We start from the raw sequence: 13,060 nt of genomic DNA, 5'->3' as shown, positions 1-13,060 counted from the left end.
TCATGGTAATCTATTAGGAAAGAAGTGATGCATTATTCTTTAGGCCAGTATAAAACCTCCAAATCCGTACACACAGAATCAATCCAACACTCACTTCTGGCTCTGTGCCTTGCCTTAGCCTCTCATGAATGTGTACTGAAGACTAGGACTGCTCTGCCACAGCGCATGTTCCCATTTCATCAGTTACCTCACTCCCTGGTCAACAGGTGCATTCCCATGATGTTAATGTTTGACACCTCCAGTAACAGCCACCAAATGCAAGTTCTTTACCACAGCCGAAGGCAGCAGGCTGCAGGTAAACACGGCGGGGCACAACGCCCACTCACCCTCGGCTCTCCCCCTTGCCACCGATGTGGTCCATGTGATTAGCCTTGATTCTCTCAGATGTTTGTGCATTTTGTCCTTGTCCCCATAACTCAGCAGCCACAATCCATATACCCCCTTCCATCAAGGCTACTTTTACCTTAAAAAAAACAATACCTTAAAAAAAAAAAAAAACCAGCAAATCCTATTTAAAATATCTACAGGTACTTCCATGTTTATTAAGACATATTTTTCTTTTTTCTTTTTTTTTTACTGTGCTAGTATCTTATTAGGATTGTGTAATGCCAGTGACCAAGGCCCGGTAGGTTCACATTGGATTCGGGCAGACAGTAGAGGACTGTGGAGCCAGAAAGCAAGCGGTGGGCCATTCCCGTTTAATAGATTCTCCCACTGGCGGACAAGCAAACAGCAGGGAAAACCGCTTTTCACAGCAGTAGGCAAACAAACAGCAAAATAGCCCCTCGCAGTGGAGGCAGGCAATCCACAATCTGCCATCCAAATCCGCCCTGAGCACCTGTAACCTTACTCAGATTATACACACGTGGTTCCGCCACGTGCTCATGCACTAACCATACAAAGTGCAAGTGAGCATGCCTAAGAGCTGTTTTCCCAACAGATTGTTATTGGTTTTGTTTGTTTGTTTCGTTTGAGTATTCTGGTTACAAAGCTATACAGGTAGTGAGTGGTTGGCCCCATCCCTACTTTTTTTTTCATTTGACTTGTGTGTGTGTTTGCAGACAATCAGGTTTTCTGGAATGCATACACTACATGAGAGCACAAAGGCCTGCACTGTAATTCATTCACTAACATCCCCATGCTAACTGTATCTGCCAGTCTGAAGTACATGCTATGCCAACAGATCCCCAAGAAGGAAGAGAAAGAGTATGTTGCACCACAAATGCTAACACTAGTTCATAGCGTGTCCATCAGTAAATATGGCATATGATGGTCCTAAAACAGGGATTTTCTAAGCAAATGTTGGTTGACTTTTCAGGAGTTCTTCCACTTCAGCCCAAAGTAGAACTGTAACTCTGTTCCATAGAAACAAGAATTATGAGGTGACTGTGTCACAGGAGGGGATGAAACAGTGCAGCTGCCATGCCTAAGTCTACAGGAGACACGTCAGCAAATGCTGCCACAACCTTCCAAGAGCCCTTCTCCACCTCTGGACCAGGTGACACGAGCTGATGGCAGGTGGTACTTTCAGCACTGTATTCAGATTTCAGAATGTATAACTCGTTTATAATTTTTTGATGACATTTAAAAAAACATTTCTGGTCAAAGATATCATTAAAATGAGATGGCCACTTCAGGATGCTCCATAATTTTATAATTATCAATGATTACAATGGGATATCATGGCTAAACATTCCCATAAAATGTCCTAAAACTAAACCAAATAAATAGAAATTGAAGAGAATGGTTGCCCTGGGTTTGTGTGTGGTGGGAAGGAGCTCTTAAATATGTCATTATCTCCAGTGTCTCTGTTAGTTTTTAAAAATGATAGGTATGAGTGCATTTAAGGGCCAAACTAGATAGACAGGACCTATATTTGGAACTGTTCCCAAAAATGAAGACACAGAGCTTCTCTAGTGACTCAAATTTCTTATCTAAAAAATTTCATAGTCCCTTATATATACGTATTTCGCATGGTAAGAAACATACAACATGAAATCTATCTTCTTAACAAAAATTAAGTGTACAGTAGAGTATTACTGACTACATGTATAATATTGTAAAGCAGGTCTCTAGGATTTTCTCATCTGGATTGACTGTAAAACTCTACCAACCATGAACTACAACTCCCCATTCTCCCTTTGCCCCACCCCTTCCACAAAAATTCCACATTCTGCATTTTAGAGTTTGACTACTCTAGGTACCTCTATGTTAAGTGGCATCATGCAGTAATTGTCCTTCTGTGACTGGATAATTTTATTCAGTAAAATTTTTCCAAGTCCATTCATGTCGTACATATTATAGGAATTCCTTCTTTTCTTAAAGCTGAACCATTGTTTTTCTTTAAAGCTGAAATATTTTCTTTATCCACTCGACTGTCAAATAAACACTTAGGTTGCTTCCACCTCTGGCTATTGTGAATAAAGCTGCAGTGATCATGGGGGTGCAGATCACTCTGTGAGATCCTGATTCATACTTCTTTCAGATAAATACCCAGACGTGGAACTGCCAGGTCATATACTGGTTCTGTGTTTAATTGTTTCAGGTCATCTACATAGTATTTTCCATAGTGGCTGCACCATGTTACATTCCCACCAAGAGCTGCACAGAATCCCCTTTTCTCCACCTCCTCAGTAGCACTTCTTTCCTTTCTGGGGTTGTTTTATAACAGCCATCCTAATAGGTATCAGTTAGTATTTCATTGTAGTTTCTTTTCATCCTATATATTTCTTTTTGCTTGAAGGACAAATTATTCCAACAACGAAAGAAAATACCACTGTGGTACAGAAAATATAACCTCTCATAACTAAATTCTCTTATTTTTCATCAAAATCATTCCATTCCAATTGATTTTTACATGTCTTAAAAACTGTTCCAGCTCAAGATGAAGAGAAAGACAGACATCGGGGCAAAGGTGTTCTGAAAACCCCAATGCATTCAGAGCTCAGCCTTCTTCCCCAATGACTCACCAGGCACTGTAACCTGGACAGAAAATATTGTACGGGGACCTTGGTTGAGCCGGTACAAAGTAACCCTGAAAACACAATAACATTCAAGAGCAAAAAAAGAAAGTAGAAACAGACTATTTTCGGGTCAAAGCACTATTTCACGTACACAGGCAAGAAGGACCACAGTTCATGTTCTGACTTAGGTACCATTGGTCTACATTCTAGTATCAACACGGATCTTTAGGCAAGATCACACCTGACACGTGTGAATTTACCCATCACAGGGAGGAAACAGAGGTTGCAAACTGGACACAGTAACTTTTTCACCTCAGTGCTGTGAGCACAGAGTAAACAAAATGGGAAATTTCCACTTAATATCTCTATTTCCACTGTCCTTATAAGTTGGCATCACTGGCAACACCAGGCCTACATGCGGCATGACAGCACTGCCCATCCCCCACCAGGTGAAGCAGAGGCTCCTCCTACCCAGACTCCGCTCCACGGAATCAATGTTCCCCACCTGGTCCCCGGGGATCCGAGTGGGAGCCGCACTCCATCACGTCAGTCACCCACAGGGGAGAGAAAGGAAGACAGAGATCCTCTGACAGGAGCCTAGAGTCTCTCACTGGAACCGTGCCACTGCCAGAGTGGAGACAAAGAGATAATATCTCTATTGAAGCCAGGAGGAAACCCTGAATTTAAACGGCCTCCTTGATTTCTGACCAGAGGTGACAGCTGGATCCAGACCATCTGCCCCAAGGTCCTTCCCACTCTTTGTCCTCACTGATGCTGTCGCCTGTAGATAGAGAGAGCAAGTGGGCATTTTGATTTTTGACAGGATACTATTTGAAAGCCAGCACCCAGTGCAGAGCTGGGTACGTCTGAATACAAAAAAAAGAAAAGAAAAGAAAATGTGGGAGGGTAGAGGAAAAGGCAAAAAAAAAAAAAAAAAAAAAAAGAGTTTCTTCTGTGGGAAAATGACAAGACTGGGAACAATTTAAGATTAATTTTTCACTACAGCGCTATGCTCTCAATTTAAATGATAGACAAGGTCGATTCACAATGAAAAATAGAGAAACTGATGTTTTCAACCCTATGTAGTTCTGGAGGATTCCAAGCCCTTGTAGAAGAGTATTTCTCACACTTGATAAACGTGCTGATCTTAGCCAAGAAAACATGTCTTATGCATTCCAGAATTGATATAAAGGTTGTTTATATCATATTGCCCAACTATGAACAAACATAAACCAGACATAAACTCCTTATACTTACAGCTCTAAAACATTTACAAAATCACTGAAATGAGAATTAGCAACATTCATCTAATCTGACGGGGGATGCACTTGAACCGAAACTAAATCACCACGGACGAAGTCAAGATGGTACTGGCGGCGGCTTGCGCGTGGCGCTCGGCAGCACACACACAGGAACAAAACCCCTTCCTCCCGTCACTTTCTATTGAGACCACAGACGACCCGACACTGTGCCCTTGGTCACTTCCAATCTGCACGAACACATCACTGACACAGTGAGCCCACTGTCTGCCTCCCTCATCCACCCGTGACAGTGAACGGAGTGCTGTGGGATGCTGTACAACCTAAATCACAGAGCAGCTGGCGAAACTGTGTAGCCAAATAGGTAAGGAAGGAGTCATTCAGGCAATTTCAAATAGGCTCAAATTAATTGTTGCACCTTTCATTAAATGAAAACAGAAATCTTGAGTCTTTTAAGACCCCCAAGCGTACATGTAAAAACCCCAAAAGGTCTGAAGCCCCCCATTTGAGACACACTCTTCATAGGACGTGTCCATAGCTCCAGGTGCGTGCCAGCAGGTGTTCTTCCATTCCCTGTCTGCACCCCAGGTTCTTCAGCTATCAGGAACCTATAGAACTAAGAAGGTGAGACAATAAGCTCCTTGAAGGTCGGGGTCAGGTCTACGAAGTCTGACTCATGCCTAGGACTCTGGCAAGCACATCAATACTGAGGGAATCTGAGTAAAAATTAAAGAAACGAGTTAGAGCTGCTGCATTAGCATATCTTGTTTTTATAAAACATAAAGGCTAAGGAATTAAGGATTAAAATTTCCTTTTCTCTTTCTATAATTGACAAAGGTAAATATAATTTGGAAGATCTCAAATGTTTATAAATTGAAGCAATGAAATTGTTTTCTGGGGGGAATCATTTCAAGGAAATCACATGTGCCATACATACATTCCACCTTTACAGCTCCCTCTGGAAGGAGTGTTTACTTTGCATTTTACAACCTGATATGAGACTAATACAGTCAGGCAGAAACAGCCTGAACAACCATAGTTATTTCCCATGTCTTCCATCTAACTACATACTGCAGTCAAGGGTTCTCAGCCTCTCCAAGATACAAGAGGCAAGAATGTATAATGCATATACTATCTTAGGAGGAAAAAAAGCAACGGACATTTGATCACTATGGTATTCTAACCTCTCCCATCAACACTTCTCTGCTGTCAATTCCCACACCTTGTTCAAGGCAGAGCAACACATTGTAGCTATTTACACTTTACAAATGAAATAGACTATGCAACCAGGAAGAAATCAAAAAACACAAAACGATTTCCATTTCCACATACTCAAGGTGACAACACAATATGACCATGAACTTGAATAGTGATTTGGGAGAGGAGTCCATCAACATTTCAGGTTAGAAGACAAGCTAGACCAGAGTCCGTCATTTTTGGCATGTCGTTTTCCAATGACACCTCATGTTAAACCTTTTCCATCCATCAGATCAGAATAAATAACATCTCACCAAAACCCAAGAAAAAAGCTCTAAACAATCAGCAAGATCTGAGGGTAAGAGCTGGCCACTGCATCTATGACCAGAACTGACAGTCCTCTAAGACTGGGGAGGCCAGGATACCTATTGGGGCCAGAAGGCCAAAAAGAATATTCTTTATTTAAAAAATTAAATTTAACAGGCTGTCATTGATTAATAAGAGTCCACAGGTTTCAGGTAAACATTTCTATAGCATTTGAACAGTTATATTGTATACTCATCACCCAAAGTCAAATCGCTTTCCATCACTATTTATTTGTCCCTCTTTACACCCACCCCCCTAGCCCCTCCCCGGAAACCACTGAACTTTTATCTAGATATGTCCATGAGTCTCAGTTTATCTCCCACCTATGTGTTAAATCATATAGTTCTTAGCTTCTTCTGACTTACTTAAGAAATTATTACCTTGAGATAAAATTGAAATATCAGAACCAGAAGGGATCAGCAGCAAATTAAAAACTATCTTGCAGACAGACTACTGCAAGGCCCCAAAGGTTCAGGCACAGCTGTGGACTCCTGAGCAGAGTTTTCCACTTCGGCAGTAGGGTAATGATCACATCATCGTGACAGAGGACATATTAAAGAGAAAAAACAACTAAGAGTGAAAAGACCAGCAATAGTGAGAAAACAAAGAAAGATAGACAGACAGACAGACATAGATACACACATACATACATACATACATACCCCAGTTCTGAATCCAGAAAAGGCACAGAATCTCTGAAAAGCCTGTGACTAGTGCACTGATGGATCCCAAAGCCATTACCAAAAGTACACGTCATACGGAATCAAAACACCCTTACGCCTCTTCCAGCACTGGGTTCCAACCCACCATCATGCCTCAAGGCAGGAACAAACCTTTATCTCCTTGGACAAACACAATATTACTCACCATATGAGTAAAAAATATATATATTCACCTTCAAACACTACGAACATGTTCTGAAGCACCCAGATGCCCACATTTTCAAAATACTCAAAGCTGAGGTCAAACAGAGAAGAGCTCATTTGTCTCGCTCATGTCAAGCTGGCCATAAAATCATTGAGTGGTAACAGGAGAAACTGAGGCTCTAATCAATCAGTGTCTTTCCATCTGTCTGCAGATCGCTATCTTTCGCCTGCTCTCCCCTTGTTTCTGACTCTATGTCTCCAGCCCTCTCTCCATGTTTATCTCTTTCTTTGCTTCCATCTCTTCTCCCCCTTTCCCATCTTTCCAACACTGTATCATGTGAGTGAGTGAGTGAGTGAGCTGCGGAAGCAACAGCACTATTGCCAAAGACCGTCAGACTGAGAGCCGTAGGGTGAAACCCAGGAAGGGAACATGTGTAACAAACCCTAAGCAGTACTCAAACTCTGCCTCTCCCTATGCATAGCACTCATTCTTAGAAACGTCCTTGTTAAGTGGGATTGCTGTTCAGCTGCTGGTCTTTTCTTCTCGATTTTGGTAATCTTCGTTATACAACCAGGCTGAAGTAAACTGGTTTGGCAATCCATGTACAGTTCACACATGTAATTTTGGTTCTTCTCAATTAAATTTCTTGTTTCTAAATTACTAAATGAAAGACTCCCCACTTCAATATTGTATGTGGAGAAAGATCACAAACTACTATATATGACACAGCTAACCACACAGGACCAGTTTTGGTGTCTGACCAAATTCCGCCCTAGCCCTGTCTGGCAGGTCCCCAACCACACTAATTCCTGTTACACTCCATGCACCCACCCTGTGTCCGTCCCTGACCTGGCTACTGTGGCAGAACCTGTGCCCATTCACAAAATCTTGGTGGTCCTGGGGCCAGCTGGATCCTCATGTTTCTGTTTCTGAGAATGTGGGGTTCTTAGCTAATTTATCAAACTGAATCAACTCACAAATGACACTCAAAATTGCTACAAAGGGGGTTGAGAAAACTGAAAAACTTCAGTGCTGATCAGAAATAAGTTCTGCCAACACTCATCTCCCCCATCAAATGCTCAGTGAGTGTACATATACACACACATGCACACACACATAATTTCCTTCTCTTCCTGCCTATCTCTGTACATCACCACCATTTCACTCCAAGAAAGTGAGAAAATCAAAAAAGGAAATAAAAAGAGACACCCAGCATGAACTAACTGCTTCCTTAGTATTTATATACAGATCAAGGAAATGAAGACAGAGTCTTATTCAACTCATCCAGTAAATATTTATTTAACCCATTTATTGAGTAGCTCCTGGCTACAAATCTCCCTTTTACCAATATAATGAATGCCCAGGCACCAGAAACTGGCTAGGCTAAGTTATTACAAGTCTGTTCTCTGTCCCTCCCCAGATATTCTCTCCCTACTGGAAGGACTTTTTTTGGCCCGGTATGATCTTCCTTGTGGAATACTCTTACACAACCACATCACCTTGCCCACTGTGATGTCACCTACCGGCTGACCCACTTCCAGCTTACTAGGAAGCGGGAACGATCCGTCCTGACTCTGGACACCATGTCCACACGCCCAGCTCAGACTAACAGGTCATGTGATGGTTTGAGACCCAACCCCGCCCAACCGTTAAGGGAAGGAGTCCATCAGTTTTTTAAGAGGAAAAGAACTTAAGAATAAGTTGACACACACGCAGAGACCATTTTCATCCTTTCACAGTGCAACATTATTTTCTAATATCACAGTAACTGATGACTGAGGGGTTTAACCCAAATTCGCTTAACATTTTGATCTAAGTGCTTGAATGAACTTTGAAATGGAAATCACTACCACGTTTTGCCTCTACAGGATCAAACATTCTTATCTCTGATATCTGGTCTCCTCACACTGTACATGAATATTCACCCCCATTGGCACAGGACAGGGTGCCACCAGGGGTAAGATGGAGAGCCAGGAGGGAAACAAAGCCACCAGATGAAATAGTACATCTTTCTGGAGAGACAATTTCCCCTTATAAGGAAATATAACACATTTCGTATTAAAACAAGCTCCACTACAGTATGAAGTAAAATGAACAAGTATATGATCTTTTTAAGATAAAAACTCAACACTTCAAATAAGGTCCTGCTTATAGCAGTCTGTTGGGCTATGTCCACAATATATGGAGTTTCCTGAAAATAACTCTTCTGCTTTTACATGGTCTTTGAGGAAATTTTTTTTTTTTTGTATTTTTCTGAAGCTGGAAATGGGGAGAGACAGTCAGACAGACTCCCGCATGCGCCTGACCAGGATCCACCCAGCACGCCCACCAGGGGCGAGGCTCTGCCCACCAGGGGGCAATGCTCTACCACTCCGGGGCCTCGCTCTGTTGCTACCAGAGCCACTCCAGCACCCGGGGCAGAGGCCAAGGAGCCATCCCCAGTGCCTGGGCCATCTTTGCTCCAATGGAGCCTCGTCTGCGGGAGGGGAAGAGAGAGACAGAGAGGAAGGAGAGGGGGAGGGGTGGAGAAGCAAATGGGCGCTTCTCCTGTGTGCCCTGGCCGGGAATCGAACCCGGGACTTCTGCACGCCAGGTCGACGCTCTACCACTGAGCCAACCGGCCATGGCCTGAGGAAATTTTAAAAAAATGTTTCACTCATACTATGAATTTCTTAAGGGCATGCACTACATCTCTTACTTCTCTTTGTCTCCAGGGAACTAGGACAGTACCTAAGATAGTGTCTGGCACAGAAGAGATACTCATTAATGATTGCAGAACTAATTTGGCTGAAATAATGACAATGGCATTATCAATAACCAAAGATTTTTATCATATTAGGAAGGGAAGGAGAACAGCTGTATGAGGAAGTAGAATAGAAGCAATCCAATTTACCAAAATAGTTATGGCTGCCATGGTAACCATCAGATGAGGCAGCTCTGTTTAGTTCTTTTCCACTTGAACAAGTACAGGAAGACAAATATTGTACTTGTTAATCTCCCATCAGAAGGGGGTGGGGCTTAGGACACAAGTCTACCAGGTGACACCAGTAGCCATTAAATTTAATAACTTTTGAAGAGTTTGAAAAGTTATGAAAATAATATCACCAACAAGAATAAGTTTGAGTCTGTACACTAACCCTACGAAGGTCATTTTAACCATTTAAAGGTTAAGTGTCAAATATCTGCTGCTGAGACAGAACAATTATGAAATTAGATCCATATGTGTGTGTATGTTATATACATAAAAATAATATAATGTGAACTCACCTTTCCTTATTCCTAAAATTGTTACCTTTTTAATTGGCTGGACTGGACCCTAATCAAGTAACAAAATAAACATTATTCAAAGAGCAGAGTTTATAGCAATGTTTAAATTTCTTTACTTCCCTGGTGGAGACAGTCCATTTTAATTCATTTGTAAATACTAGAAAAGATGGGTATCACACCCACTTTCTCTACACTATCCCGCTTATACTGCAGTGAGTCACTCACTCTCCTTGACAATGTTCTCTGCACTCTCCAAACTGGAGAGAGAAACTGGGAGGAGGCAGAAGTGAGGACTCCTTGCCCTGCAGGTTACTATGTGAATGGGTGAGCCACACCACTGCCACCTCCCAGGGCTCTTTCTTACTCTGAGTCTTCTGTCTCAGGTATCTAACTGCCAACCAAAACTATGTCTTCAAGATTTTTAAATAATGACAGCCAGTGTTCCATAACATTTCAATTAAAATCTAAGCAGAAAGCTAAGAACCATTTTACAGCAGTCACATGTTTATAGTGCCTGAGGAAGAAATGAGAGCAGCTGCCTGAAACACATACCATAACACCAGGTACAGACAGGTGCACCTTCACCTCAAACAGAAAAACCTGAGTGGCTTTTCCTCCCTGCCCTGGACCAGCAGGCATCCTCTTTCCCGCTAAGAATTTAGTAACTTTGTTATTTCTACTGGAGTAATAGAAGTAGAATATTTACTGTATGATTTTATTATTTTATTCTGTTGTATATACAGTTTTTCAATTCACATCTGGGATCAAATCCCTGCACTTTTATTAACTGTCCAAGTACCTAAACGTTTTATAGGTATAAATTTCGAGGTCTAAGTTTCTCTATCAATCAAAGAAAAAAAAGTTTACCCCCATTTATTACTATGAAATTTAAACAAATAAACTCCTTAAAATGCTTAGCACATAGTAGGCATCAAAGAATATATATGTGTCCAGCAACATAAATGCCCAACAATGTCTCTTTTTCTACTTAGTAGTAAGAAAATATATGCAAAACTGTTCTAGAGAAAATAACGAATTGGCAAAAGGCCCGGGATCACCGCTGCTCCAGGGAAGTCCTCCAGAAGGTGATAGTCATAACCAGGTCGCATTAAAGAGCCGGCGCTCCTAAACCCATGCCCTGAAGAATCTCAGGACGCCCAGGATTTCACTATGGTCCCTGTAATTAACAAAGCCCCTTTTGCAGGGCTCAGAAACGGACAAGTGACTCTTTCTCTTCTAAACCCTGGTGCTGAATGCATTTCATTTCCTGAATTCCTAAGGGACCTTGGTCTTGGAAAAGTTAGTGAGTGAATGGAGAAGAGCAACTCGCAGAGAAGAGCAGGGTTCAGTGGGTCTGCACAGGAAACGCCATTTTCACCTCCCGCCTTCAAACCCAGACACGCACCTGGGGATGAACTTGGCCTCGTCCCCGAGTCGCGCTTGGAAGTCCTGCCAAGCCCGGCCTGCGCCCGCCTGGCCCCAGGGGACTGCCAGCGCCGCCGCTGCCGCGTCCTCGTCGCCGTCATCCTCCTCGCTCTCCCCAGGGTCGGACGTGGCCCGGGACACTGAGAGCGCGGGCCCGTGCTGCTCGCAGCCCCTACGCCGCCCCCCGCGACGGGCCCCGCGGAAGCCGCGCGCGAACTCCTGGAAGGTGATGACGCCGTCGCGGTCAGAGTCCAGACGCTGGAACACGGCCTCGGCGTCCGCCGGCCGCACTCGCAACTCCGCGCACAACGCGCTGAACTCCTCGCGCTCCAGGCGCCCCGAACGGTTCGCGTCGCAGGCGGCGAAGACAGAGCGCAGCCGGGCCAGTTCCCCTTGGTCCGCGTCCGCTTCCATCCCACCCGACCGGGGCGGCCGAGAAAGTTCCGGGACGCGACTAGGTGCACCGAGCGCCTTGACTGTGGCGACAGCGGGAAGTCCAGAGCCACCTGCTGCCTTCGGGAGTCGTGGCAACTTGGACTTGTCCGGCTGGTTCGGCCACTTGCGAGACCGTCTGGGCGGCGGGAGGCAACCGGGCGGATCGAGGACGGCGCACTCCAATGCTGGTCCCGCGCACGTACACCTGATGGCTCCTACCGGCTCCGGGAGCGGTGCGACTGCGCCCCTGGCTGCGCGCAGCGCGCGGGAGCGGCCGTCCAAGACTGAACCCCGCGTGTAGGCTCTCGCCACTTTCCCGAGGGGCGGCTCCGCCCAGCCAGAGAGGAGGGGCGCGCGGCTCTGGTTCCCACGCCTCCGGGAGCCCGTTGTGCTTCCCTGCCGAGTTCTGGCCATGATACTGGGATTGGGGCTCTAGGAGTTGGTTGCTAGGCCCTTTGGCATAAAATTTTCCTCGGTTAAAACCAAGAATCTAGCGCTCCACAGTTACGTTGTTGGCAAGAGTGTGGGAAACTGAACAGAAAGGGAAAGGGAAGGGAAGGGTAGGTTTCCAAATTGATTAACGTTAGTTGTGTTTTATTTTCTTCTAATTGCGGAAAATTGGTAAACGTCTGTATATACCAGTTTTCTTACAAACCAAAGTGTATGATTGGCCAGAAGATCCCATTCCCCGAATACACTGGTTCTTCTTAACGCATATTCGTCCAACATTCAGGTCCAACTATATAGTTAATACACAATAGAAATCACAAATCTTCCAGATTCACACATCCAAATAATTTTTCTCAGCCTTGTCTCCTCAACCTGAGAGAAAGTTAACCCAAATCCTTGGTAGGCAGCAATGTTTACGAGACCGGAGTAACTTTTTTTAAAAAAAACACACACACAACTCTTACAGATATGATATAGCCAAATGTATGTTTCCCTTTGATCTTACACACTTATTTCAACAATGCTATTGTTTCTTTAATACTGACTGCTTTATGGGTACACGTTTTCTGTCATTCATTTTGATCCTTTAAAACAAATCTTGTCCTTCCATTTACAAGAGACCTTCATGCTGTCATATGACTTATGCAACATGTTCCTTTCTGTGATTCGTACAGCCTGTGAAAATGCATCTGGATTATTCTTACTTTATTCACATTATCTGTGCCCTCCACGTTTTTTTACTGCCATTTCTTTTAGTTATGACTATTTCCATTTTACCTCTTTCTGGATTCTTTATTGCTTATTACTTTGACTTTTAAAAATATGATAAAA

General features: G+C 43.6%; 1 protein-coding gene across 2 annotated transcripts in view; it reads right to left on the bottom strand.

Moving 5' to 3' along the window:
* RASEF (RAS and EF-hand domain containing) overlaps positions 1–12,267 on the bottom strand; it is an 80,842-nt gene extending 68,575 nt beyond the window's left edge. The window contains exon 1 of one of the 2 annotated variants that reach the window (XM_066257021.1): positions 11,325–12,267. In XM_066257021.1, coding sequence (XP_066113118.1) covers positions 11,325–12,193 — 869 coding nt within the window. In that variant the 5' untranslated portion in view covers positions 12,194–12,267. The remainder of the gene's footprint in view (positions 1–11,324) is intronic. The other variant, XM_066257020.1, reaches the window with a different exon arrangement.
* Positions 12,268–13,060: the final 793 nt, after the last annotated feature.

This window comes from Saccopteryx bilineata, chromosome 2, assembly GCF_036850765.1.
Source record: "Saccopteryx bilineata isolate mSacBil1 chromosome 2, mSacBil1_pri_phased_curated, whole genome shotgun sequence".
NCBI lineage: Eukaryota > Metazoa > Chordata > Mammalia > Chiroptera > Emballonuridae > Saccopteryx > Saccopteryx bilineata.
The sequence above is the reverse complement of the archived record's forward strand: the minus strand, read 5'-3'. Positions and strand labels throughout refer to the sequence as shown.